The 27,581-nt window shown below is 41.7% G+C and overlaps 4 protein-coding genes across 7 annotated transcripts in view; 2 read left to right on the top strand and 2 right to left on the bottom strand.

Annotated features, from left to right (window-relative positions):
- Positions 1 to 27,581, bottom strand: part of LOC139424506 (myb/SANT-like DNA-binding domain-containing protein 4) — a 1,073,247-nt gene that overhangs the window by 846,332 nt on the left and 199,334 nt on the right. The window lies entirely within an intron of this gene.
- LOC139423783 (acid phosphatase 5a, tartrate resistant) lies at positions 926 to 5,677 on the top strand. Its single transcript, XM_071175415.1, has 8 exons — positions 926 to 950; positions 1,749 to 1,839; positions 2,257 to 2,456; positions 2,651 to 2,775; positions 3,230 to 3,392; positions 3,664 to 3,846; positions 4,801 to 4,950; positions 5,177 to 5,677. Exons 2-8 carry the CDS (start codon positions 1,749 to 1,751, stop codon positions 5,294 to 5,296), a joined length of 1,032 nt encoding a protein of 343 aa, XP_071031516.1. The 5' UTR covers positions 926 to 950; the 3' UTR covers positions 5,297 to 5,677.
- Positions 13,170 to 17,554, top strand: LOC139423501 (synaptonemal complex central element protein 2-like). The gene is made up of 5 exons (XM_071175111.1): positions 13,170 to 13,251; positions 16,117 to 16,199; positions 16,308 to 16,429; positions 16,625 to 16,739; positions 17,357 to 17,554. Exons 2-5 carry the CDS (start codon positions 16,125 to 16,127, stop codon positions 17,552 to 17,554), a joined length of 510 nt encoding a protein of 169 aa, XP_071031212.1. The 5' UTR covers positions 13,170 to 13,251; positions 16,117 to 16,124.
- Positions 18,188 to 24,167, bottom strand: LOC139424464 (glutaryl-CoA dehydrogenase a). Of its 4 annotated transcripts, none has more exons than XM_071176331.1 (13): positions 23,981 to 24,157; positions 23,302 to 23,420; positions 23,133 to 23,168; positions 22,775 to 22,915; positions 22,200 to 22,262; positions 21,908 to 22,078; positions 21,184 to 21,313; positions 20,309 to 20,525; positions 19,977 to 20,080; positions 19,631 to 19,756; positions 19,266 to 19,426; positions 18,896 to 18,962; positions 18,188 to 18,773 (listed from the first exon to the last, which is right to left on the bottom strand). In XM_071176331.1, exons 2-13 carry the CDS (start codon positions 23,408 to 23,410, stop codon positions 18,764 to 18,766), a joined length of 1,335 nt encoding a protein of 444 aa, XP_071032432.1. In that variant the 5' UTR covers positions 23,411 to 23,420; positions 23,981 to 24,157; the 3' UTR covers positions 18,188 to 18,763. The 4 variants fall into 4 exon arrangements, with proteins under 4 accessions (XP_071032432.1, XP_071032431.1, XP_071032433.1 ...); XM_071176330.1 differs by having other exon boundaries at positions 18,900 to 18,962; XM_071176332.1 differs by lacking the exon at positions 18,896 to 18,962 and having other exon boundaries at positions 23,981 to 24,167.

Here is a 27,581-nt window from a genome sequence, read left to right as displayed (position 1 = left end):
CTGTGCTATTCTACAATGTAAAAATAAAGAATACCCTGGAATGAGTAGGTGTGTCCAAACACATTAGCTAGAATGGGTCCCAACTGATCCCGTCCATTTTGAAGACATTTATTTTCATTGTTAGAGCGGCCAATTGAGTATCTGGTCAATATAATGGATAATCTGTGGTTTGACATGTTAGATCATTGATGTGCAGCTCTTTTGACCTCAGGACCTCAGGTCATGTTTCTGAGAATCTGCCCATACATTGACAGATTAATGAATATGGCAAGGTCACACAATGCTGCTAGGTGGGGCCTGGTGGGGTCATAGAGGTAAATGTACAGTAGTAAACATCAGTGAAGTGAAACTAGCTGTGATTTATAAGCATGTAACTTTGTAAACATATGATTCTAAACATATGATTGGGGGGGGGGGGGCATGTAGCATTGTAAATATATGATTGGGGGGGGCATTCCAAGAAAAGGAAGAAGACCCCTTGCTCAAAAGCAATCCATCAAGCCTTCAAGATACCGGTGAACAGAGGATAAGGAGAGAGAGAGCAAACGGAGGAGAGGGGGGAAGAAGGAAGTTTGAGAGATAAGGAGAAACACTGAGGTGGAAAATGTGGAGTCTGACCATTAGCTTTTATAACCAATGTCAGTCACATGCTGCCAGCACTCCTTCTCTGGTCCCAAGACTGACAAGGGTGTGAGCAACTGTCATGCTCCAGTGGCATGGTTGTGGTCTGGGTTTGATCACAGACTGGCCTGGGGTTGTGGCTGGGGGTGGGGCGGGGGTTGTGGCTGGGGGTGGGGCGGGGGTTGTGGCTGGGGGTTGGGAGGGGCTGGCCCTGGGGTTACCTTGGTTCTATCAGGACAGACAGACAGGAGCTGATAAAAGAGGAGTGGAGACTGACTCGAGTTGACCCAGCTGCAGTAGGACACTCAGGACAACTCACCACCATCACAGTGAGTGTATTTACATGACATTCTTATCAACTTGTAGGGTTTCAGTGTAGGAGAAACAGCACTTTCAGGATTTTTTCATAAGGAATATGGCTGGCTATTTGTTTTGATCTGCATTTTCTGTTTTTACTCCATGTAAAGTTGACTGCTCCGTATCTAGGTTTTGGAGAAGTAGTTCTGTAGGTGAGATGTAGGTTATTTAAAATAATTTGCTAGGTACAAAACTTCTGGTAGATTCAATTCTTTGACACTTCTAATGCAACGGGCATGAGAGAGATGAGATCACGAGTCATGACCCTTCCCTGGGTCATGGTTCGACCGGATACAGCTTATGTCAAATTGGATTCAAAAGTTGAATTTGTTAGCATTTTAGCTAACCCTAACATTAACCTAATTATCCTAACCGGCTATGAATTGTCAACTCTGACAAGCTGTATTACTGTCTTCCCTGCCACAGTGGTACTAGAACTCTGATTGGCAACAGCGAGTCCCAGCTGGGATTGGTCAACTCACTAAACAATCAATAAGCAGCCATTTTGGATTTACAAGAAGTGGTGCTTACTCTGGGGAAGATAGAGAATTGAGTCTGTCAACACATGATGTGAGAGCCTTGGTTACTTGTGGTAGTTTTCTTGCTTAGTTGGTGCAATGTAAGGTTATTGCTTGTGCTGAGTTGGCAGTGTTTGCATGTTTTAGTTTCAATCTGTAGTTTGTGCTTTGTCATCTGTATTCCTAACATTGGACTTGGATTTTGTCAAATAAAACCAAAGCAAGTTATCATGAATTGTTTTTGTCCTTCAGATGGCCCTTCACCTGTTCACCCTCCTGCTGACTGCCCTCCCTGTGGTCCACTGCCTCCCCACTGCCTTCCAGGACCTGGAGCAAAGCAGTAGTATGTACATTTAGAACAGTGGTGGCTGGTGGGAGGTGCTATAAGAGGACGGGTCTCATGTAATGGCTGGACTGGAATAAATGGAATGGTATCAAATATATGGAAAACCCATGTTCGACTCCGTTCCATAGATTCCATTCCAGACATTAGAATGAGCCCGTCCTCCTATAGCTCCTCCCACCAGTCTCCACTGCTATTTCAGTTATACTTCCACTGACGCATCACATTTGGCTACAAATCAATCTGTTATAGTAAGTTGTGTGTGTATACACTACATTTTTTGAGACGCTATGCGTTTGGAGGATGTAATGGGTTTGATTCCTGCATGGGCCTTGTACACTTGAACTGTACATTTCTTTGGTTAAAAGTGTCTGTTAAATGGCTATAATTCTACATGTATGGTGGTTTCTCCCCCAGAGAACCAAACGTCCATCCGGTTCCTGGCTCTGGGGGACTGGGGCGGGGTGCCCTACCCTCCCTACATCACACCGGTGGAGAAGGCTACAGCCTGGGAGATGGGCAAGATAGCAGAGCAGATGGGCGCAGACTTCGTTCTTGCCCTGGGTGATAACTTCTACTACTCTGGAGTGAACAGTGCAGATTCCCCAAGATTCCAGGTCAGTTGTTAAGCAGAGTTACTCCAGCTATGGCAGAATGGATCAAATAGCCTTACTTTCTTTGCTGTGAATGTTTTTCTGATCCTAATGGTTAGTTGCTGTGTCTGTGTTACATCTTGAGGAATTTTAAATGTGTATGGTTTGCAAACGGAATGCGCTTGTTTATCAATCTAAAATGACCTTTGCCCTCTCAGGATACCTTTGAGCGTGTGTACACGGCTGACTCTCTCAACATTCCCTGGTACATCCTGGCTGGAAACCACGACCACGCGGGCAACGTCAAGGCTCAGATCGACTACAGCCGCAAGTCTGACAGATGGTAAGAAACGGACACTTAGACCAGAGACAGAGGCGAGACATCTCACTCGCTCCTCTTTTCTGGTTCATGAACTAAGCAGACAAGACCCAGCTGATAATGCATTGGTGCCTATGGGACAGCCACTCCTTCAGCAGAACGGAACTGTGATCCTTTTTTTCAATGGTAAACGGCCTGAGTGGGACATCTTCATTTATCCACTCTTTGCTTAGACCATATGCAAGTCTTTGACAGCATAAAACCTTTTAAAGTTTTTTGTATCTGTTAATCATGAATGTTTTATCATGCAGCAGAATCAGTCTTTTCATTGCATAACCCTAGTCTGCATCCCAAATGTCTAAAATAGTACACTGTTGGGATTAGGGTGTCATTTGGGATGCAGACCGTTTCACTGAGCTGTTTCTATCTTAACCTTCATTGATCAGTCTTCATTCATTGAGCCTCAATCCCCCCTCAGGCGGTTCCCTCACTACTACTACGAGCTGAACTTCCGTATCCCCAACACCAAGCGCACTCTGAGCATCATGATGCTGGATACAGTGATGCTGTGTGGTAACTCTGACGACTACGATGATGAGAAGCCTCGCGGACCCCTCAGCACCATTGAGGCCAACCGACAGGTACACAACTGCACTGTTAAATAAAATGTTTTTGGCTTCAACTTTTAAAGTCACTTTAAGATTTGAGATTCTATTGACTGACTTTGTTCCACCGACCCTGTCAACCTGACCATTGTTGCAACTGGATGTACTTTTTACACTTGTTATTCTTCTTGTCCTTATGGTTAATTAATTGCAACTGCTGACAAATTCTCCATCAGAAATCCCCAAAACAATGTAATAGAGGAAATGATCAAGAACTAAGTCTTAATTTACTGTATCCACCTACCAGCTGACCTGGCTGCAAAAGAGGATGGCCCAGTCCAAGGCTGACTTCCTGCTTGTGGCTGGTCACTACCCGGTGTGGTCAGTGTCCGAGCACGGACCCACAGAGTGCCTCCTGAAGAGACTACGCCCCCTTCTGGTCAAGCACAAGGCCACTGCATACTTCTGTGGTCACGATCACAACCTGCAGGTTTGCGGAGGTTTTGAAACTTAATTTCGCATAGTCTTCTCCTAAACTATTCTATCAACCAGAGGGTTGCTGTTAGATAAAGGAAGGCCATATGGAAGATGGATTGTTTACTTTAGCGTGTCACTTTAGCATTCTCGATTTATTGATGGATAATGTTAACTCCCTCAGGATCTGTGTCCTTTCCACGGGACGGTTGAGCTAACGTAGGCTAATGCGATTTGCAAGAGGGTGTAAGTAACAAGATCATTTCCCAGGACATAGACATATCTGATATTGGCAGAAAGCTTAAATGTTTGTTAATCTAACTGCACTGACCAATTTACAGTAGCTATTAGTGAAATAATACCATTCTGTTTGAGGAGAGTGCACAATTTTGAACATAAAGTTATTAATAAAGAAATCAGGCACATTTGGACAGTCTTGATACAAAATTCTGAACAGAAATGCAATGGTTCATTGGATCAGTCTAAAACGTTTCACAGACACTGCTGCCATCTAGTGACACATCTAAATTGCACCTGGGCTGGAATAATACATTATGGCCTTTTGCATTTCAAAGATGAAGGTACAAAAAAATACAAAATAACTTATTTTTTATCTTTGTATTATCTTTTACCAGATCTATTGTGTTATAGTCTTCTAGATTCCTTTCACATTTCCACAAACTTCAAAGTGTTTCCTTTCAAATGGTACCACGAATATGCATATCCTTGCTTCAGGGCCTGAGCTACAAGTAGTTAGGTTTGGGTATGTCATTTTAGGTGAAAATTGAAAAAAAGGGGTGAATACTTAAGCGGTTTTTAAGTTGCATCATGGTATTGTTCGGAATGGCAAACTGTAGAAAAATGTTCAACACAATTAAAAATTATTTTCAGGTAGTGGCTCTGTTTTAAAATGTTTGCGCTCTTCCAAACATGACCCTGACTGACACCCCCCTCCCTATTCTTTCCTCAGTACCTGAAGGAGTCTGGTGTGGGCTATGTTGTGAGCGGTGCCGGTAACTTCCTGGACCCAGACACGCGTCACTGGCACCATGTCCCCAAAGACACCCTCAAGTTTTTTACAGGCCAGGCCTCTACCCTGGGAGGCTTTGTCCACGGAGAGGTCAGTCATAAATAGAATTGTCCATTCTACTGTTTTAATGAATTGTCGTATCTGTACACTGTTTGTGGTTTTGATACTTGTAGACTGACTTTGGATGTATCACATGGCAGCCTATTCTCAATAGTCTCTGATCAATAGTGCACTACATGGGGAATAGGGTGCCATTTCAGACGTACATTTGCCGTTCCCGGAGGGGGGGGATCAATAAAGTTGTATTGTATTGAAGGTAACCAAGAACAAGATGACCCTCACCTTCATCCAGGCTAAAGGGACGTCTCTGTACCGCACTGTCTTGCCACGCAGGGACATCGACGATGACCAAAATGGCAGCGACGACAAGGATTAGCCCTAGTGGAAGAGATGACGAAATAGACGGTCACAATTGACCTGTGTGTATATATATGACCGAGCCCTTAAATTAAGAACTACATTGATTTATTTTACAATACTTTTACTTTAGCAGTTCACTCAGATGTAGTCCTTCGTAAGGGCTAGATATTGACCATGTACAATAGGATAGATGACTGAGGTGTGGATACAGACGGGCAGGTATTATAGCTCATGTTTGGTGGATGGATGAGTTCAGGTTGAGTTTTTAGAAAACAACTTTGGCATTATGAGTTTCCCTGAATGTAGCATGAAGGAGAATAATGTATTTTAATAAATAAGGAAAGGATGTTGTACGATTTATTTTTATGTTCATTTAAAGAATAAATAACCTTTTGGATTTGTTTTCCTGTAGTTTGATGCCAATCTGTTAAATCTTTCAAGGCTTTTGTTATATTGATCATTGGGTCTCTGCATTAGCCCATTACATTGGCATTGAAGGACCAAATCATCTATTTATCCTTGTACATGCTGCCCTCTGGCGACTAGGCTATTTCACTGCACTGCAGTTAAGAATCAGAACGCGTTTGCCAGTGTCCTAAATTAATTGACTCAAAAAGGCCAGGTTCTGACAAGGGTTGATGACTGTAATAACTGAAGGGTGTTCATGTAAGTCCAAACGTCGTGATCAAATTGGTCTTAGATAGTTGGACAGATTGACGGTTGCTCCACTTCTTTTCAAACAACATTTGTCTGGTTGTGCTGCTGACCATGCACTTTTGTCCATTGGTGAAGAGAGGTCTGCGCACCGTCAAGACCCACCAATAGGATTGAACTCAAACACACCGTAACAGTATTGTACAGTGTGTATTGTCCTAGGTTGATGTCAATGCATGTTGAGTGGGTTAGTGTGAGGTAGCCTACAATACCTTAACTTATTATCCTTGTCCACATTGCACAATCCATTTGTTATTTACCAATGTATGCATGCAAATCATGAAGTACACTAGAAAATAAAAATGGTTCGAGGTTAAATATAAGCCAATTGTGGAGTAGCCAGGCAGGCCTGGATCATCCGGTTGCAATCGTCACGGTATTGGCAGGTACAGTAGGGAGCTGAGCTTAGTGGACCTGAGAGCAGGACAGGGACAGAACGGGATAGGGCCAGAGACTTACCGAGAACAGGTCATGTAGCCAGATGGCCGAGTCAGTCACACCATGGAACCAGGTCCTCTTAGCATGGGGTCAAAACCTTAAAGTGGAATTCCACTCCAAAATGATATTTTGGTATGTTTTTCATTAGTCCACTGTTGATTCAGTCCCAAAATGTTTTGCATTTCAGCAGTCAAGTTGAAAAACTAAACAAGAGTTGAGTGATGACCCTTTGAGGGTCATGGGTAGGGTTTGTTACAACATTCTGTTTCGACTAATCTGAGACGATATCGAGATGTCTGAATTGTTAATGTAATGTTAATGAATAGATACATTAATTCAATGTTTTTCAACCTGACTTTGTAGCCCTTGTGAAACACTATTAGATACTGTAGCATGTTTTTTGTACCTTTATTTAACTAGGCAAGTCAGTTCAGAACAAATGATTATTTTCAATGATGGGTTAGGAACAGTGGGTTAACTGTCTTGTTCAGGTGCAGAATGACAGATTTTTACCGTGTCAGCTCGTGGAATTCCGTCTTGAAACCTTTCGGTTACTAGTTCAAAGCTCTAACCACTAGGTTACCTGACGCCCCTTATATTGTTAAACACTGTAGCATGTTTACATTATTAGGTACTTTAGCAAGTTTACACTATTTAGGTACTGTAGCATGTTTACATTATTAGGTACTGTAGCATGTTTACATTAGATACAGTAGCATGTTTACATTCTTAGATACTGTAGCATGTTTACATTATTAGATACAGTAGCATGTTTACATTATTAGATACTGTAGCATGTTTACTACAACGCCATGAAACTTTATCTCTTCCAGTATTATGTTAACTGCAACATTATGAAGACTTTTCATTACTCATATAGCTGAGGATGTCAAAGACCACTTGTTTAAACACAATGTTCCCCCAAACCAGCTGTGCTTTTTCTAGAATTTGGCAGTCACTACAATAGTTAAATCACAGCATGATTTTCCATGCACCATCACAGGTGTAGAAAAATGTGAATCTTCCAGTTTGACCAAACCTGCCAGTCACTACAATGTCCCAAACTGCAGGGATCGGTAATCCACTCGTCACATGTTCCAATCTCCAATTCGTTTTAGGATTATCCCAAAATGTCCTCTGCCGCACTTGGTTATACTGTATCTCTACCTAGCAGGCCTATTCTCCCACTGTGGACTGACATCCGGGCCTGATCTTTACTGGATAACCAAGTTTAACATTAATTTTCCTTGTATAAACACGTTTATGAGTGGTTAAAAATCCAGTAAGACTGTCTCTTGCACATTGACATTCTAGAAATTTGACATAAAAATTCTAGAATAGGTTCTAGAACATTCAAGTGGGACTCCAGCGGTGTCCCAGTTAGTCTGAGTCAGAACGACCTTTGCGGAGTCCTCATTAGTCCTGCATTAAGCCCTCTTTAGCGGTGTGGGGCGATACCTATTCCCAACACCAACGTGTCTAAACAGTGTCACTGCTGGGCTTTTGATTTTTATTAGGCCTTGATCTGCTCTTAATACGGCAGGTAGCTTCAGGCATGTGCTGACTGCCCAAGACAATGTGATATACCTCACCACCCCAACAGGTCCTATAGGTGTCGTCTTTGATATTTCTTGTCAATTTACACACATTCTCTCATATATAGTTTCCTATTAAAATGTGTACAGTGTAGGTTCATATCATCTGGTCATGGTCAAACAGCTGAGTCAAGGCTTATAGTCCAATTGACAGTAACACTAACAGTTTGATAGGTTTAACCTATATGAGATTGAGCTTTGTCCTCCAAAACTGGGGATGAAATTAACTTCTGTTCTGTCTCCATAGTAATAGTGTGACGTTCTGCCATCCTAACTGAGCTGCCAGAGAGGAAGGAAACAGCTGTTTTAATCACCATTGGTCTCATGGTCACATCCCTGAACAGTTAGTTACCTTCCTCTCCAGAAGCTCAGTTAGGATGGCAGACTATGCCAGAGTTCAGTCAATGGTTGAGATGGAAGAACACTGTGGATGGATCCATCAAGACTAACGTGACAATACATCTCATTTCCCGTTGGTACACTAAGCTGCAGTCCTGATAAGATCATTCTATAACAGCTGTCTGTGAGGTTCTGAGCTTCTGCCTCAGATTAAACTGCTCTCTGAGCCTCTAATTCCCTGGCTGAAAAGTAATAAAAGGAGTCTGTATTATAGAGGGCTAAGCTGTGTGTGTAATCTTTACTCTTTAATCCCCCTCTTCTGCTCTCTCAATAAAGGAAGACAGGCACTTGAAAGACCCGCACAGATGGATGAGCGCAGTTGGCATCAAGCTTGACGATAAAAGCTATAAAATAGCATAACAGTATCAAATCCTACATGCAATATCAGGTAACATCCAGCTTAAATAATAATTGTTTGTTTTAAGTTGTGTAACACTATGCCTTTCTGGAGAACTACATAAATTATGGAACATAACTAGCCACAGGAAGCAACAGGATTGAAATATACTACATTGTACTTTAATTCTACTACTGTGTGATTACCCTCTAATATTTGTTTGCATAAGGTAGTGTGTTTCCACTTAAAATACTGTTTAGATAGGCCTATCACGAACATCTTCCCAGGCCACCTGTATGGGAATCACACAGACTCACCTTAACCTAACCTCACCCCTACTAACTGAATTAATTCAACCCTACTAGTTAATTAGTAAATCAACTAATCTAATCCTGCTGAAGCCTGGAAATAACCTTAGTATCAGGTGTTATCAAACAGAACAAATCTAATACCATATTCGCACGAACATATATTTACACAAAGTCCTCTTTAAGTTGAAAGTTTTGAATGGCTAACCCACACTCACTTTACCATAACGTTTGACCACAGGAGGCTGGTGAGGGGAGGAGTGCTCATAATAATGGCTGGAATGGAGTCAATGTAATGGTAACAAACACATGGAAATCATGTGGTTGATACCATTCCATTCATTCTGTTCTAGACATGGTTATGAGACCGTTCTCCCCAATGAAGATGCCACCAGCTGCCTTTGACACCCATACGGGTAAAGAAATAACAGATATAGATAGATATAGACAATAGATATATAGGCCTACTGAACAGATTCATTATAAAATACTCAGATGTGGCCGTTTTTCTGTGTTTATTGGTAGTTTTAATGTTTAAATGCTCGAGGAGGAAAAGTCACTAGTCTGTTGGTGTCAAAGAGAGGAAGGAAGTGTGGTGACTTGGCACAAATCCGATGGACAGTTCACAGGGGAAGTCCGGCATCCCTCTCCTTGTCCCATGGCCATTAATACACAACAGCCAGTCAATCTGAAGCTATCCCTTCAGGCTTTAAAGAGGGATGATAGGTAACGCTTCCATCACTCCGTTTCCATCATTGCACTGCTCCCACCAACTTTGGTTTTAAATCAGAACCCCCTTTAGTTTCACCTTTTGTTAACTTTTGTTAGTCAGAAGACCTCTTTGCCAAGGGAAACCTGGCCAAGTGAGGCAGTATCCCTGCCTGTTCAACTGGGGTTTCCTTGATAGGAAAGATGTGAAGAATATGTCCACTTGGGCCAACTCCAGAAAAGGTCCATCCATATACATTAAGCTTGGCCGATATCTGTAACTCTCCAACCAAGTTGGTGAAATTACAAAAGGGTCATGAAACCGTCAATCGATTGTGTGCAGTCCTACGATGTCCCGTGATTTTCTTTTCACCTGGTGAATACACAATGATGTGCCCAAAACATTCAAAAGTCTTTCTTTTGTTCCTCTGACATTTTGGGATGGAATATGTTGAGGCTAAACAAGGAAGTTTGGTACGGTTATACTTTGGGATTTTGGCAATGAGGCCCTTTATCTACTTCCCCCGAGTTAGATGAACTTGTGGATACCACTTTTATGTCTGTGTCCAGTAAGAGTATGAAGGAAGTTAGAGGTAGTTTCACAAGCCAATGCTAACAAGCGTTAGCGCAATGACTGGAAGTCTACGGGGATCTGCTAGCATGCTACAGGATTGGTACAGCATAGAGATCTGCTAGAATGCTACAGGTTTGGTACTGGAAATGACATGAGCCATATTAATCAAATTAAGATGAACACCAGAATAACCACTAATGGAATAGCTAACTAAATATGGTTTACCAGTACTGGATTAAAATGTACCTTTCTGACTGTAAGCCTACTGTCCTCAAAAGAACCATTAAAATGAGTGTTATTGCACCGTGCCTTGAATGGCTTCAGATGATTTTAGACAAGACACTTATGCTAAACAATCCTCCATCTTTAGAGCAGGTGGGTCACCTTTGATAAAGTACTTATTGCATCATCCCATGGGTTGTCCCTAGGCCTCTTGCTCTCTCTGTGGCTATTTCACCGTATCTTGTGGGTGGGTGCTAATATTTGTCCTAATTCGCACATGTACAAGTGTGTGAATTGGAAAATGTGATTTTGCATATCCCACTTTCCCTGAGACACCCTCTGAGAATGGGGTCAAGGCCAGAGTTGGCCATTACTAGCGACATTTCGGTTACTGGCCCAAAGCTCATACCGCTTGGCTACCTGCCTCCAGTGGTCGGCCTTAGGCGTCCGACTCTCTCATCTCTCGGCCATGTAGGGAATGGCTCAACGCAGGGCTGTTGACGCTGAGCGAGTGCGGGAAGAAGGAGGGTATGTGGGTTATGACATTCAGCAGCGGGCTGGCCAGAGGGCTCCCCTCGATGGGGGTCATGGGGATGATGATGTTGTCTGTGTCCCAGACGTGGAAGGCGTTGTGGTGGGAGTTGGTCATGATGGGGGGCATGTGGGAAGGACCGCAGGGCTTCAGGTCACCATCCTTCAGGGGATCAGGCTCCACGGGACCCAGCAGGCAGTCTGTGTGGAGAGAGAGAAGTGGGGATAGATGGTGTGATTAGTAGCATAGAAATGAATGGAGGTTAGAGATATGACTCCTTTCTCCTAGGTTTCTCCAGTTCATAAAATGTAGGCTATTATCACATCCAAATCTTTCACAGAGGCCTGATAAACAATAGAAACTCAATGGGTACAAATTGTCTTCAGCAGGCAGTCTGTGGATAGAGAGAGGTGGATGGTGTGATTTAGGGCCTACTTTGTACCTACTTAGGCCGATCATGCCTCAAGGAGCATAGGCTATCCGCGGCTCTCTGTGATTAGTAGGATAGAAACGAATGGGGGCCGGTATTACACAATCCCTCCTATACAGTAGATTCTCCCACAAAAGCATTACATTTGCTTTAAGTCAAAATCGTTTCCCAGAGACCTGCTAACATAAAGTCAATGGGTCCAAAGTATCTTCTCTAAGAAATTCTGCAATTGCAATGATCTATTAATACTCCACTCTAGCCTACAGTGCTGATGTGTGCAGTCAACATGTTAGTCTGAATCTCATTCCTTATCCTCTAGGTAACCCCCTTTCAACTGCTGTACAGTCAGAAACCTAATAGGCTAAAACATATCTCAAATGTACAATTATCCATCAATAGATTGATACACTCCAGTGTACACGACATACAGTATGTTCTTTCTACTTAAAAGTCTGATCAACATAGTACTGGAACTTTGAACTCGAACACTATCACAGTATGTGCAGGTTACCTGTTAAGCTAATCACAATCTTGAGTAACATTCCTTGTCCTTAAATCCCCCCCCAAGAGATTAACTATCAGCTATTTCTAGGGCCAGGTCCTTGATTTTCTTTAAAACTCTGATCAATATAGTACTGAGTACTGAGCGCAGGTAGCCCGTTAGGTTAATCCCAATCTCAAGTAACATCCCTTGTCCTTAAAGTCCCCCCCCTGCAACTACCTGCTATGTCCAGGGCCAGGTCCTTGATGAGGTGACCGACGATAGCGTAAGCCACAGCCACCACCACGACAGCTGCCATCAGCAGATATAGCATGGATTTAGGCAGCTGGATAATGTCCCTAGGAGGAGGCTTATATTCCTTATAGAGAATATCCTCATCATTAATAAGGATTTTGATCAAATGTCCTGCTTTGTCTGTTAAGTTCAAACTTTTCACGACGTCCATGTTGGCGGTGATCCACTGCTTTGTAATGCAGGATGTTTTCTGCGATGAGTTCCTTCACAACGTCCACAAAGTTACTCCACAATGTCCCGAGGTTGTAGGATTCTCTTATCCAAGCCTTTCAATGAGTCAATGCTGCATGCAGACTTAAATTCACAGAATAAGAAGTACATTAACTGACTGTGTATTAATTTCAACAAATGGACACAAAAGCAAATGTGTGGCATATTATTCACTCAATATCATGAAAAGAAAATGAGTCATTGATAGAGACTGATTTCAAGTACCACCTCTAAACACAAATAGGCTGGGGAAAAACATCAAACGCTCACCTTGGAATTCCAGTTATTCAATTGTAAAGTGAATGCTGTCCACCAAAATCCTCAACTTTGATCATGTCTTCACAACCACCTGTTATTTTATGTTCGATCATATTGGGATATGTGATCACACATAACCCTTTGAAAAAGTGTTCCAGTGTTGCCTAGGTGAGCAAGCAGGGGAGGTTCCTTAGCAGGAGAGCTTGATCTAGCGTAGGTCACTGTCCAGGGTGCTGAAGGCGCTCTGGCAGTACCCTCTGGTAACAGTGATGAGAGAATAGCTCACCGAGACAGGATTGGCGGATTACTGTGAGAGAACAAGAAACCTCGGGTAGTCCCGCCCCCTAATCCACTCCCCCATGATCAAACCAGAGGATCAGAACAGAAGTCAATGCAAAAGAAGGTAGTGTCGGTTGACAATCAGATAATCTCTCGTAGACAAATGAAACGGTGAGAATCTGTCAAGGCTCACGTAGAATTGTGATTACGAGCAGCAGTAGTTCCTGCTTTTGGGTTTTCGTCATTTATTATTCACTGAAGGCGGTGCTTAAGATGGTGCAGTGATTTTCAAGCCTGTATGCAGATGATAAAAGGTTTCCACTAGATTCCACAGCTACAAAATCAGAATTGGCAAAATTTGATTCCTTCCTTAGCACAAAGGTAATGATCGAATCCCAAATCACCCCCTTCCCCATGCCCCTCGGGCCTCCATTTGCGTTCACACACGCCTCCACCATATGCACAAGTGTCCCTCAAAGCTGAGGGAGTGAAAATTATGTAGGGAGTACGGAAGGGACTAATTAGACTAGAGCTGGAACGATAAACCGAACACCGACCATACCGATAACTTATCGCAGCTATTTTGCTGATAACGTTCATAATGATAAGTAGCCTATACTAAAATGTGAAGTTTGAAATTAAATATGTTTGTTAATGTGTGATTGTAAATGGGACAATGGCTACAACCATCAAACTAGTAGTAGTTTAAAGGATGATTTTAAAAAAAACTGTGCTGCACATCATTATAAACTTATTGTTCTATGTATTGTTATCGAATCAATTTAGGCAATTTTTTGCAATATGGATTTTTATCCATATTTCGCCCAGCTCTAAATTAGACCCTCCAACAACCACTTCGACCAGAACGAAGTGGAATCCCATAAGGCAACGCAGTATTTTTGAGTTTGCGTAATTTCACACAAAAATTGAGAGGTGTGCCTAATTATATGCCTTGTGCATTTGACTGTCATATTTCTATATTTCACATGTAAAAGATGAAATACCTCCCAAATTAAATGATTAACTATTTCCAAGGGTTATATCTTGTAAAACGACAGGGGGGATTTGTTCATTTGAGTTTCATGCTCATTTCATTATTTATAAGTGGAACATGAATTGCATCATTCAAGTCACGATTCTGTCTCGAAGTTGATGAGTTTACTCATCCCCTCATCACTCTCTGGAAGTCACCCTCTGAGTTATCAGCAACACATGACAATGGATAGCAGACTAAACTCCACTCCATTGTGAAAAAAGTTTCTGATGACTCCACCCACGGAGTGGAGCAGAAACCAAGCTTTGTGGAATCTAGCTGCGACTACATTGATTCCCCCAAGGTGAATACTTAAAAAAAATATATATAATATGAAATGACTACCTTGTACCTATGTTTGTCCTCTGTAGTTGTGTGTATTTCTTTGTTTGCTGAAATCCATACTTTTCCAATAAACGTTAATCAAATACCACCACCGATTTGTTTCCTTGTTGAGATTCAATTGGCACGTGCATTTTTTGCTGAGTTGTCATCTTAGCAGCAATGAGCAAACAGTATTTACTTGATTAACATTTATTGAAAAAATATGGATTTCACCAAACAAAGACAGGCATGCAACTACAGAGGACAAACATAAGTTCATAATATATATATATTTTTTATATTGACCTTGGGGCATATCAATGTAGTCTGAACTAAATTCCACAAAGCCTGGTCTCTGCACCAATCCATTGGTGGAATCAACATAAACTTCCTTCCCTATGGAGTGGAGTCCACTAGACCAGCGGTTCCCAAACTGTGGGGAGCGGGCTCGGCAGGGGGGAACTCAGTCCAGCTTTCAACTTACTCTGGAAAGTTGTAATAGTAGTCACCTTGTCCTAGAGAGATTTACTTGGCTATGAAAACATCATGCCTGGGTAAGCCCGAGTGACACAGCAGATTAAGGCACTGCATCTCAGTGCAAGAGGTTTCACTATAGTCCCTGGTTCGAATCCAGGCTGTATCACATATAGATGTGATACATTCTATAGTCCCATAGGGTGGTACACAATTTGCACAGTGTTGTCCGGGATAGGTCGTCATTTTAAATAAGAATTTGTTCTAAACTGACTTGCTTAGTTAAATAGGTTAAACTTAAACAAATAACAAAAATATTTAAGCCTACACAAAACACAGCCCTTATTTTAAGTGTTTCTAAAATCCCCTATGGAAAAAATGTATGGTGGAAAAACAATTTCTGCCAGGTTTTATGGGAATTAGGTCTCATACTATGGTACTCTATTCAGAAGTAAAACAGGAAATGTTTTACTTCATTCACTACAGAATTTTACTTATAGGTAACCTATATTAACAATCAGCAGAATTGTATAATGTCCGACTGTGGTTGTGTTAACTCAAATCAAATGTTATTCCCTCAAAATAAAAAGCTGACCCTGAAAGGCTCTCAATATTGCCCCACTAGCGCTCGAGGCTAATGTTAGGTAGCTATTTTCCCGGGAAACAAACAGGCGCGCAATTTGACATTCCATCTCAAAATCATAGGCTTATTATTCTTACACGACGCTTGTAGTAAGTAGCTAGCTATTTTTGAAACATTATACTCAGAGAATTGTAACAAGGTCGTACCATTATTAACTAGCTTGCAAGCCAGGATATAGTACCAAAACTAGCTAGCTAACGTTAGCTTGTAAACAAGTCGCATCGTTGCTGTAAGCGAGCTACAGGTTTTAATTAATGTAACGGCAGTACAAGACAAAATGCAATAACGTAAGCTAGCCAACTAAGTAATGTTACCTGTAGAAGCATACTTTTCAAATAGCTGTCTTCTATAGGGTTCGTCGTTTTTCATTCCAGTGCATTTAGTCAAATGTTTCCTGTTCATTTCTTATCCACCCACTAACGTTACCTACCTAACAGTTAGTTAACGTTAGCTGAAACAGCGACCCCCACTGTCCTGTCACGCGAAGTGCATTGCCATTGTACCTCCAGATATAAGGCGAAAGTCTGAACATTCACATTTACTTCTCATATGTAATCTGAAGATCTGCAAATGGATGCCTTTTTCTTTGACAAGCTGCCTTCCACCTCACAATCAACTCCTAAACCCAGACATGAGACGACCCAGGTACAGCTATTGATTGACCTTTCTGACATTATATATCTAGTTACAGTAGTTAAATCGGATTTACATCGTTGATTCTAATAGTTCCGCTGTATGTTCTTGTGATTGCAGATGAATGTCTCCTGCCCCCAGGTGGACCCTGATGAAGGTCTTGGCACTGACCACGACTCGACCAGGGAGAGATCTTCATCCATGACCATGAGCACGGATGAGAGTCAGGAACACCAGATAAGGTATTTAAGTCCCTAGTCAAGACTCTTGATTTGTTTGTCCTACTCCGGTCTCCGTTTCAGCTCATTTATTGCGCGGTTTGGGGACATATAGTAAAGGAAGAAACTCAAAGGAAAGTCCCGTCATCTGTGGAAAGTCAACCAATGCGTTAATGTTGATTTAAGATGAATGAACTAAATGTACTTTCTTGCTTTAAGTTCCAGGATAGATGACATTGGCAAGAAGGTCCAGGACCTGGTTGGGAAGATAAACGACAGCCGCACCATGGACCAGACGATTATGGACAACTTTCAGGACAAGCTAGTGGAAAAGGTATGTAGCTAACTGCCAACATCACGGTTTATCAAACCACATTTTATTGGTCGTGTACACATATTTAGCAGATGTTATTGCGAGTGTAGCAAAATGCATATGTGCCTAGCTCCAACAGTGTAGTAATACCTAACAATACAAAACAATACACGCAAATCCCAAAAATAAAAAAGGAATTAAGAAATATACAAATATTAGAACGAGCAATGTCAGAGTCCAGAATATAAATATATATGTATGTGATGGTGTGTATAGGCATTATGGACAGTATATGAATAGAAAAGGTGTGTACAGCAGTAATTATATAGTAAAAGCCTTGACTAGAATACAGTATATACATATGAAGTGGGTAAAACAGTATGTAAACATCATTAAAGTGACCAGTGTTCAAGGACTATGTACATAGGGCATAGTTATCACACCAGTTGCTCAACAATTCAAAATGTACTTTCCCAATGTGTATTTACTTCAAGTAACTAAATTTCACAAATGTATAAATGAGTGTTATATTATGTTATATTTGTAGGCCGTTGTGTTGTACTACATTGTCATAGAGTGTCCAACAGTTTCATTATAGCGTACTCTACATACTATTCCATGTCAATGCTCTCCATCAGGTGGGTGAGATCTGCGGGCAGATGAAGGAGCACATGTACACTGTCTATGAGGAAAACAGCCATGCCATGCAGGCCACGCTCCAGGAGCTGACTCTGGTGCTGGAGAGCTGCAGTAAGCTCAACACTGAGCTCCACACCGTCTCCCAGGCCCTGGCAGGACTCAACAGGGGCCTGACTCTGCACCGGAGTACTGAGTGACTACACTCTTAGAAATAAAGGGTTCCAAAGGGGTTCTTTGCCTGTCCCCATAGGAGAACCCTTCTTGGTTCCAGGTAGTATCCTTTTAGTTCCATGTAGTACCCTTTTGGGTTCCATAAAGAACCCTTTACACAGAGGGTTCTACCTGAAACCAAAAAGGGTTCTCCTGTGGGGACAGCCGAAGAACCCTTTTGGAACCCTTTTTTCTAAATGTAGTTTGACAGCCTTTGGAAAGCCATTGATGACCCCACTGTACTGTGCCAGCCCCGTGCAGTGGTTGGTTATAGTATAACGGTGCTGGTTCAAGCGTTAACTAGCTGATTAAATATACCTGCTCTGTAGTTTTAAGTCTGGTGCTTTTGTAAGTGCTGTTTTGGTTAATAAACCTGAGTGTGTTGTTACAAAGCCAAGGCTCGCTTCTTTGTCATTTCAGTTAGTGTGATTGTGTGTCAATGGCTTTTTTGACCAGATAATGTGAAATAATGAGAAAAAAAATCATTTGCAAATGAGTCCCTAATCCTATGACTATTTCGATATGGCAGATCATTGAATTGGGATATTCTCTGTCCTCAAACAGGGCACTGATTTAAGTCAGCCGTCGGTATCACAATTACGAAATTATACAATTCATAATTTCAAAATATGCTTTATGTACAGTTTATTTCTTTCACCTAGAAATAAATCAAATAGACCAGTTGTGAACAAATCTCTAAAGATACACATACATACTGTACAACCTCTCACCCATTAAGTGAACTTATTCCATAACATCTCTTTCTAATCGATACAGATCCCTTATCAACATGCTACATGCCATTGTGACATCCCTTCGTAGTAGGAGACTGAAGCTACTGTATCAACATTCAAGCTGACATTGTATTTCAATCGTCGATTGATTGAGTACAGGTACATAAGCAAAACAAAACCGTCTCATATTTGGACCCAGTGTTTCTTTCAGGTTGACTTGTACTTTAATATTCTCTCACCAAACAGAGGCACTTGGGGATGGAAGTCCATCAGCAGTCAGGCACAACACCCTCAGTGATTACTTCTCAGAAGGCAGATAGATGGGCAGCTCAAGGCTTTCCCAGTCTACTTTAAGTCTGTTATTCAGTCCGTTGTAATAGGAGGACAAGGAGGAGAGTTTACTTCTCAACAGTGAATGACTGCAGTCCAGTGATGGCTCGGCCCAGGATCAAGGCATGGATGTCATGGGTACCTAGAAGAACAAGCAAACACAACGGCATTGTGGGTAGATTATTTGATAAGAGAAATGTGCAAGTGAGGGTAAACTTTTTTATTTAAATTACATTAGATATTGTAGGGCTATATAATACATACATACTGAGAGCACAGGAGGTTGGTGGCATCTTAATTGAGGAGGACAGGCTCGTGGTAATGGCTGGAGCTGAATAAGTGGAATGGTATATCAAAGACATGGTTTCCATGTGGTTGATACCATTCCATTGACTCTGTTCCAGACATTATTATGACCCGTCCTTCCCTCAGCAGCCTCCACTGACTGAGAATTATACCACAAAACCAACAAGTAACCGTAACACTTAATTTGTACACTACTGACCTCTGTTGGTCATCCAGTCTCATTGTCCCTCTCCAAGCCAGACTACTTTCGGCTCATGTTCCAATCACCTGTTCTCTTATCCAACCTTTCCATCCTTTAAATACCATATTCAATCAATCTTCTCCTCACCTTCGTATGTGTTGACGGCCTCCAGGTTCATGACGTGTCTGATAATGTGGTACTCGTCTGCGATGCCGTTGCCTCCCAACATGTCTCGGGCCTGCCTGGCGATGTCCAGGGACTTCCCACAGCTGTTCCTCTTCAGCATGGAGATCATCTCAGGGGCCGCTCTGAGGGAGGGAAGACACACAGGATAGAGGTCGGTGTTTAATATAATGAAGAAAGATGGACACATACAGTACACACACAGAGATAGTCTCTCTTCACATATTCAAAATGAAACTAGTACACAGACCAATGCATAAACACACACTGCAGTCTCTCCTCACATCCAAAAGCAAACATTTCGCTCACTCAGTGGGGACTCCACTCACTTCTTGTCGTCGATGAGTCTGCCTAGGGCCAGACAGGACTGCAGGCCGATGGTGATCTCTGTCAGCATGTCAGCCATCTTCTTCTGCATCAGCTGGTTCCTGGCCAGGGGCACGCCAAACTGGATCCTGAATGGACCAAAACAAAAGAGAACGAATCAGATGTCAGCGACATAGATTAGGGTCCTAAAATGCTGTAAGAAGAGTCAGGATGGCAGCTTGACTCCCTTCAATACTCTTTACTACTAAGCTAACGTCTTCCTGAACAAGCTACTTCATCCGTTCATACCAAAAAGTGCTCTGAATGAATAGAGTTGATGACATAATGAGTAGGGAGAGAGGTGTTTACCTGTCCAGTGTGTACTGGCGGGCAGCGTGGAAGCAGAACTCGGCAGCACCTAGAGCTCCCCAGGCGATACCGTAGCGGGCGTTATTCAGGCAGCCGAAGGGACCCTGACCAGAAATGAGACATATACAGTATTATATTTTAACAGAGCACCTTTTCTTCATCTTTAGAGAACTGATTTTGTTTTCTAGATCCCATCTCAAGAGTTCTCTAAACATACAGTATCTCGGCCAGTAACTTTGATTCAGTCAGAATTGTTCCTATAGTACATCATTTTATTTACAGTATTTCTAAACAGCATTATGTGTTTGAGTCCAACAGTTAGGCTTACTCACAGCCAGTCCAGAGACGTTGGGCAACATATTCTCTTGGGGCACCTCCACCTCGTCCATCAGGATCATGCCCGTGGCCGACGCCCGCAGAGAGAACTTGCCCTCGATCTTAGGCGTTGCCAGGCCCTTCATGCCACGCTCCAGGATGAAGCCTCTGATCCTGCCATCCTCACACTTGGCCCAGACCACCGCGATGTCTGCCACGGGTGAGTTGGTGATCCTGGGGAATAGGGGAGAGAATACGCTAAGTCAGTTACCCATAGTGAGAGTTAGGGTATTATAGGTTCAACTACAGCATATATGAGGGTAAGCGTATATAATATGGTGGAGGGGGACAGGCAGGGAAAAGCTAAAGGGCCAACTAGAAGAGCTCATAATTATGGCCCTGAGTTTTAATACAAGGGCAATGGGGTTACTGCTTGCATTACGAAACATATATAGAGACGTAACAGTGCCAACAGCCTGGCGTGGGCTTTGCCAACAACTGGTGTAAGGTTACTGCATCTATATATGAATGGCTATGCATGAAGCTGTGCATGAGGTCCCTCTCATAACGTTCTTTCCATAATGAGACGGTCACACGTACATCTAACCTTCATGTCATGCCACCTAAAGTTCCCACAGTGGAGACAACAAACATTGTGGAAGTACTGTTTGTTACACCTGCCTTTTTCAGCAGCCATATAACTGAAGGGATATGTCTCCTCATTGGGACATTTTATAGTTGACTCATAACTACTCTACCTACCTAGCCTTATCTTTCAAAGAAGTGAACTAAAGCAGAAACGTATGTTAACCCAGACTAGAACCTCCCCAGTCAGACATACATGCCGACTGGTCAGATAGATAGACTGGTACCCAGGTTAGAAGAACCTTACCATGTCTTGGCTCCGCTGATGGTGAAGGTGCTACTGGAGGGGTTGTACTTGGCCTTGGTCTCCATGCCCGCGGGGTCACTGCCGTGGTTGGGCTCAGTCAGGCCGAAACAGCCCAAGATCTCCCCACGAGCTGCAGCATTACAGAGAGAGATGGGATTACGAAGAGGCTTTATCTAACTGGAATATGAGCTCTGCTTCAGTCTGCATTAGTTTCATTCTCACTTTCGCACCACATTTACTTTGTACAACAACTTAGACTTTTGTCTATGTGCCAATATTAACTATGTATAAACACTTGTTGTTTGTTCATCTATGCTATTTTTCTACATACTTATGAACTGAAACCCAACACAGTTTCTAAACCGAAAATTATTGATACTGACCGAACCAACCATTTATTGAGGACATTGATATCGATAATAACGATAAGAATCCTTTACTAGAGGAATGTGAAGTTGGAAATGAAGTAAGTCTGCTAATATGGGCTATTGCTAATGGGACAATTGATAGCTGAGTGAGTGCGGGTTTTTCCTTTCTTCAATCGATAGCAACAACATCTAAAGAAGTAGTAGTTTTAAGGGTAATGTAAAAAAGTTATGAATGTATTTGTTATTGTGATACTTCAGTCAATTTATCAGGATATGGATTTTTTTCCATATCGCCCAGCTCTAGTTTCTATACTATGTGTCATTTTACTATGGAATATATAGTAGTTATTGCTTACCTAGCCTGGGTAGCCACTTCTCCTTCTGTTCCTCTGTGCCGTAGGCGTTGATGGGGTGCATGACCAGTGAGGACTGGACACTCATGACTGAGCGGTAGCCACTGTCCACCCTCTCCACCTCCCTGGCAATGAGCCCGTAGGCCACGTAGCTGGTTCCGGCACAACCATAACCTGGGTGAGGAAGAGACAAAGTTGAGGAAGATGGACAGTTCGTGGACTAATCGAGTTGAGCATGAAGATTGAGTATGAACACATCAATAACAGGATGATGCATGTTTCATGTGTTATTTACCTTGGATGGTTGGCCCCAAGACACCCAGCTCTCCCATCTCTGAGACAATCTCACGGTGGAAATCTGGGGGGGGGGAATAAACAAACAAAAAGTGAGCATGAATAAATAGTTCATTGTGTGACATGAGAAGTCTTCTCTCCAGGAATAGCACCTCAGCCTGTGTTTACATTTGTGTCTGTTGGCCATGACCATGCCTCAGCCTATGTCTGTGCTTACACACTGTGCCAGTGCTTACGTTCGTGTCTGTTGGCCATGACCATGCCTCAGCCTATGTCTGTGCTTACACACTGTGCCAGTGCTTACGTTCGTGTCTGTTGGCCATGACCATGCCTCAGCCTATGTCTGTGCTTACACACTGTGCCAGTGCTTACGTTCGTGTCTGTTGGCCATGACCATGCCTCAGCCTGTGTCTGTGCTTACACACTGTGCCAGTGCTTACGTTCGTGTCTGTTGGCCATGACCATGCCTCAGCCTATGTCTGTGCTTACACACTGTGCCAGTGCTTACGTTTGTGTCTGTTGGCCATGACCATGCCTCAGCCTGTGCCTGTGCTTACACACTGTGCCAGTGCTTACGTTCGTGTCTGTTGGCCATGATGATGCGTGGCATTAGTTTCTCCTGGCAGTAGGTCCTGAAAGAGTCTCTGATCATCACCTCCTCCTCTGTCAGCAGGCCGTCCAGCTCCAGGGCGTCACGCCAGTTAAACTGCACCTTGGCTGTAGAGGGCCATGGGAATTAGAACATGAGGTGACACAAACATGGTGATGTCATACTGTCCACCACCACGTTTCATAATATAATACACCATGTCTGTATGTGTAGCCAGTGGCATCTAGCGGTTAAGTTTACATATGTAATACATTGGTAATGTACACAAGATGCGGTTTGTCCAATACTGTAGCTTTACGAGTTTAACTTGTATAAATGACTTACGTGCTTTTACTGGCTTCTTGGCGACCACTTCGGCTTCTGAAAGAGTCAACCGCACAATAAGTCATCAACCGAGACCAACACAAAAGCAGCAATACATTCTAGACACTTAAAAATGTCACTTTAATTACAATCCCATTCTATGTTATTTGTTGCTCACATGTAAACTCACCGTTTTGGGCTGGTGAAGCTGCTGCTGTGCCCTGTGCCCGGGAGGCTGAGACTGCAGCACGTTTCCTAGCGTTGGAGAGCAAACGAGTCACAGCACCTCTGAGAGCCATGGTACACAGTCTGAAAGAAATCACAACACAGGACACATTTAATGGTACACTAAGGAGAGTAAAGATTATACATTTACAAAACATGATATTATCATATTATCAAGTGAATTATTTATTTCGAGAAAAATGTATGACATTTAAAACAATGTGATGGTCAAAAGTCACATTTGAAGCATTTCAGTGACAATACTGTAAGATACTGTACCAATAATGGCAGTTATAATCAAAAGGAAAAAAATCCTATGGTACAGATTCTTTTTTTTAATATCATTTTCCTGGTGTTCCTCCATAGCTCTATTTCAACGAATAAGATAAGAAATGTCATGTATTATGGTAGCTGTCCTTCATTACACAAGCCTGTTACAAAACACTGTATAACACATGTTGAACACCAGGTTTATGGTAGCTGTCCTTCATTACACAAGCCTGTTACAAAACACTGTATAACACATTTTGAACACCAGGTTTAAAAAACCGTTCTGAACAGTAGCAGTAAAAACAAGTCTTCCTCCGCAACAATGTAACATTGCAGTGAGCAACTTCATGCACAACATAGTATCATTACTGTACCTGTTCTTGTCTGATAATTATTTTCGATGATCTGATAACGTCGAATGATGATGGCCTTATCTCGTGCAATGCGGGTTGTTTTGTAATCGCGGCAATGTGACGTCAAATGGCTGCGTGAAGACAGCTTTTCATCAGAAGCGAGTCAAGCCAATAGACACGACACCTGTGATGTAGAAGATTATGCAACAGAGTGCGTTATGAAACTTTGATTTTGTTAACCTTGAATTAAAGCATAAAAACAAATGCATATATATTTTCATTATAAAACTATTTAGAGTGTAATGATTAATAAAGTTATGTGTGGGTTAAATACTTTTTGACATTGATTTTTCTTTTTGGACTTTTTTCCAAAAGTGAAGAATGCCACACTCAAAATGGCGCTAATGTATAGCCATCTGACCGAGGGGCGTTGGCACACTTCCTTCCCATCTCATTGGCTGTGAGTATATAAATGCCGCGTTCAAATGCTACTCGGAATTTTTTGATTTGTCAATTCGTTACATATGTTCGTCATTTGCCGCCTTCAAAACAACTGGCAACTGGGAATTCGTAAATCTCCGACTTCAGTGGGGTCAAGAAAACTGGAAACTCGGAAAAAACGAGCTCCGACTGGGAAATATTATTTTGAACGGTCATCCAACTCGGAATTCCAACTCGGCCTAGAGGGCCGACTTGAAGATCACTGACGTCATTATTTGACCTCGTATATTTCAGAGTTCCCAATTGTCGTGAATGCACCACTAGGTTATAAAAAAAAAATAGGTACAGGTGACAAATGGCCAAATGGCCATGTGCTTCTGAAGACTAGGTTCAAAATACTGTATCTTAAACCAAGCCCGAAGAGACCACAACTGTATAGGAGTGTAATATTAAAAGTATTATGCAATTATAGGGTTTATTTACCATAACCATACACATATTTGTTAAAAAACAAAACAAAAAACATATTTGTTGAACGTTTTCAATTAAACATATTGAGAAGTGAAATGTAGGCTTTATATTAGGCAGTGGTGGAAAAAGTACACAATTGTCATACTTGAGTAAAAGTAATGATATCTTTAATAGAAAATTACTTAAGTAAAAGTGAAAGTCACCCAGTAAAATACTACTTGAGTAAATTCTAAAAGTATTTGGTTATAAATATACTTAAGTATCAAAAGTACATGTAATTGCAAACATATACGTATCAAAAGTAAAAGTATAAATCGTTTCAAATTCCCTACAGTAAGCAAACCAGACAGCACGATGTTCTTGTTTATTAAATTTATGGATAGCCAGGGGAACACTCGAACACTTAGGCAATAGTTTACAAACAAAGCATTTGTGTTGAGGAGTCCTCCAGATCAGAGGCAGTAGGGATGACCTGGGATGTTCTCTTGATAAGTGTGTGAATTTAACAATTTTCCTGTCCTGCTAATGTATTGAGTACTTTTGGGTGTCAGGGAAAATGTATGGAGTAAAAATTATATACTTTTCTTTAGGAATGTAGTGAAGTAAAAGTAAAAGTTGTCCAAAATATAAATAGTAAAGTACAGATACCCACAAAAACTACTTAAGTAGTACTTTAAAGTATTTCTACTGAAGTACTTTACGCCACTGATATTAGGCTATGTGGCATTAATCAGAATTTAATGACATACGCCTAAATGTGTTTGTTTGGTGAACAACATGTGCGATTGGGATATTTTCATATAGAAAAAGTAAATAGCTCAACACGATACTTTGAATAGATCGGTTTGCTGAATGAAATGTGTGTATAATGATTACAGTTGTCAATGCAAATGAACAACAACATAAAATGCACTATGCAGAAATGATTAATTAGGCAAACATGATTACTTCCAAGCATTCAAAGGCCAGGAAACTAAATATAAGTGTAACCTCATTCATTATTCATGGTATGTTATGTTAGACGAATCTTGGCATAGTTCATCCACATGACACCCCTGAAAGCAAGGATAGGGTTGTTAGGGCTGACCACAATAGCCTCTAATTGCTATGTCACCCGGCCTACACGGTTGCCGAGGTAGGATCTCTCTCTCTCTTAAATCAATTGAAAGGGGCTTTATTGGCATGGGAAACATGTGTTTACATTGCCAAAACACGTGAAATAAACAATAAACAAAAGTGAGAAGATACAAAACAACATCAACAAAAAACTATTTGAATTTAACAGTAAATATTGCACTGAAAAAGGTTTTAAAAAAGATAAAGACTTTTCAAGTGTTATATTATCAGCTATGTACAGTGTTTTAGCAATGTGCAAAATAATTGTAGTACGAATAGTAGGGGAAGATAAATATGAAATTGGTGGTATTTACAATGTTGTTTGTGCTCCACTGGTTGCCCTTTTCTCAAGGCAATGGGCCACAAATCGTGTTGCTATGAATGCACACTGCAGTATTTCACCTACCAAATATGGGAGTTTATCAATGTTTGATTGTTTTCAAATTCTTTGTGGGTCTGTGGGAAATGTGTATGTCTAATGTGGTCATTCATTTGGAAGGTTAGGAAGTGCAGCTTAGTTTCCACCTCATTTTGTGGGCAGTGAGCACATAGCCTGTCCTCTCTCTCTGAGAGAGAGAGAGAGAGAGAGAGAGAGAGAGAGAGAGAGAGAGAGAGAGAGAGAGAGAGAGAGAGAGAGAGAGAGAGAGAGAGAGAGATGTCTGCCTACGGCGACCTCTATCAATAGCAAGGCTATGCTCACTGTCTGTACGTACATAGTCAAGAATTTTCTTAATTTTGGGTCAGTCACAGTGGTGTCCTGTATTCTGCCACTGTTTACTCTCTGTTTAGGGACAGATAGCGTTCCAATTTTCTCTGTTTATTGGTTGATTATTTCCAGTGTGTCAAGTAATTGTGTTGCTGTCCTGAAGCTCTGTTGGGTCGTTTTATGTTTGTGAACAGAGCCAGCTGGCTGAGGAGACTTTTCTTTAGGTTTGTCTCTCTGCAGGTGAGAGCTTTGTGGTGGAACGTGTCAACATTGTTTCCTTTTAGGTGGTCGTATAGTTGAACAGCTCTTTTCTGGTGGGTATAGTCCTAATACTCTGCATGCATTGTTTGGGGTTTTCCGTTGTACACAAAGTATATTTTGGGGTGTTTGTTCCATTTTGTGAATTATTGGTTGCTGAGTGGACCCCAGACCACACAACCATAGAGGGCAATGGGTTCTATAACTGATTGAAATATTTTTAGCCAGATCCTGATTGTGATGTCGAGTTTTATGTTCCTTTTGATGGCCCTTTTGCAGTGGCAATTTTAGCATGTAAATCTTGGTGTGGCAAAAATAAATAAAGTGGGATGCATGCCAGCAAAGCCACAACACAACACTAAACAATACATTAACTGTACTATAACGATGACAAACGGTTCCCACAAACTGTTAGGGCCTACATAAAGCTGTCCCAACAGCAGTCCCAACACCTTACCACTGCTACACCTGGCTATCAGCGGAGCCTTGTCTGGCAGCGAAACAGTTAATTCAGCTTCATTTACTGACTTAAAAAAACATAGCTGCTATTAAACAAATATGGTTTTTAATGACAATTGAGATGTACAAACTGTGGCATAAGGGGACGACAAGTGGATAAAAGGCAATCCG

Source organism: Oncorhynchus clarkii, chromosome 13 (assembly GCF_045791955.1).
Source record: "Oncorhynchus clarkii lewisi isolate Uvic-CL-2024 chromosome 13, UVic_Ocla_1.0, whole genome shotgun sequence".
NCBI lineage: Eukaryota > Metazoa > Chordata > Actinopteri > Salmoniformes > Salmonidae > Oncorhynchus > Oncorhynchus clarkii.
This window is presented reverse-complemented; position numbering and strand designations above follow the sequence as displayed.

What these genes read in the sequence shown, in the direction of transcription:
- LOC139423783 (XM_071175415.1), top strand. Translation starts at nt 1,749, where the DNA reads ATGGCCCTTCACCTGTTCACCCTCCTGCTGACTGCCCTCCCTGTGGTC. An exon ending in GGACCTGGAGCAAAGCAGTA is followed by an intron (nt 1,840 to 2,256) that starts GTATGTACATTT and finishes TTTCTCCCCCAG; the next exon opens with AGAACCAAACGTCCATCCGG. An exon ending in AGCCGCAAGTCTGACAGATG is followed by an intron (nt 2,776 to 3,229) that starts GTAAGAAACGGA and finishes ATCCCCCCTCAG; the next exon opens with GCGGTTCCCTCACTACTACT.
- LOC139423501 (XM_071175111.1), top strand. Translation starts at nt 16,125, where the DNA reads ATGGATGCCTTTTTCTTTGACAAGCTGCCTTCCACCTCACAATCAACT. An exon ending in CCAGACATGAGACGACCCAG is followed by an intron (nt 16,200 to 16,307) that starts GTACAGCTATTG and finishes TTGTGATTGCAG; the next exon opens with ATGAATGTCTCCTGCCCCCA. An exon ending in AGTCAGGAACACCAGATAAG is followed by an intron (nt 16,430 to 16,624) that starts GTATTTAAGTCC and finishes TCTTGCTTTAAG; the next exon opens with TTCCAGGATAGATGACATTG.
- LOC139424464 (XM_071176330.1), bottom strand. Translation starts at nt 23,410, where the DNA reads ATGGCTCTCAGAGGTGCTGTGACTCGTTTGCTCTCCAACGCTAGGAAA. An exon ending in CATGGCCAACAGACACGAAC is followed by an intron (nt 22,263 to 22,774) that starts GTAAGCACTGGC and finishes CCCCCCCCCCAG; the next exon opens with ATTTCCACCGTGAGATTGTC. An exon ending in CTTGGGGCCAACCATCCAAG is followed by an intron (nt 22,079 to 22,199) that starts GTAAATAACACA and finishes TTCCTCACCCAG; the next exon opens with GTTATGGTTGTGCCGGAACC.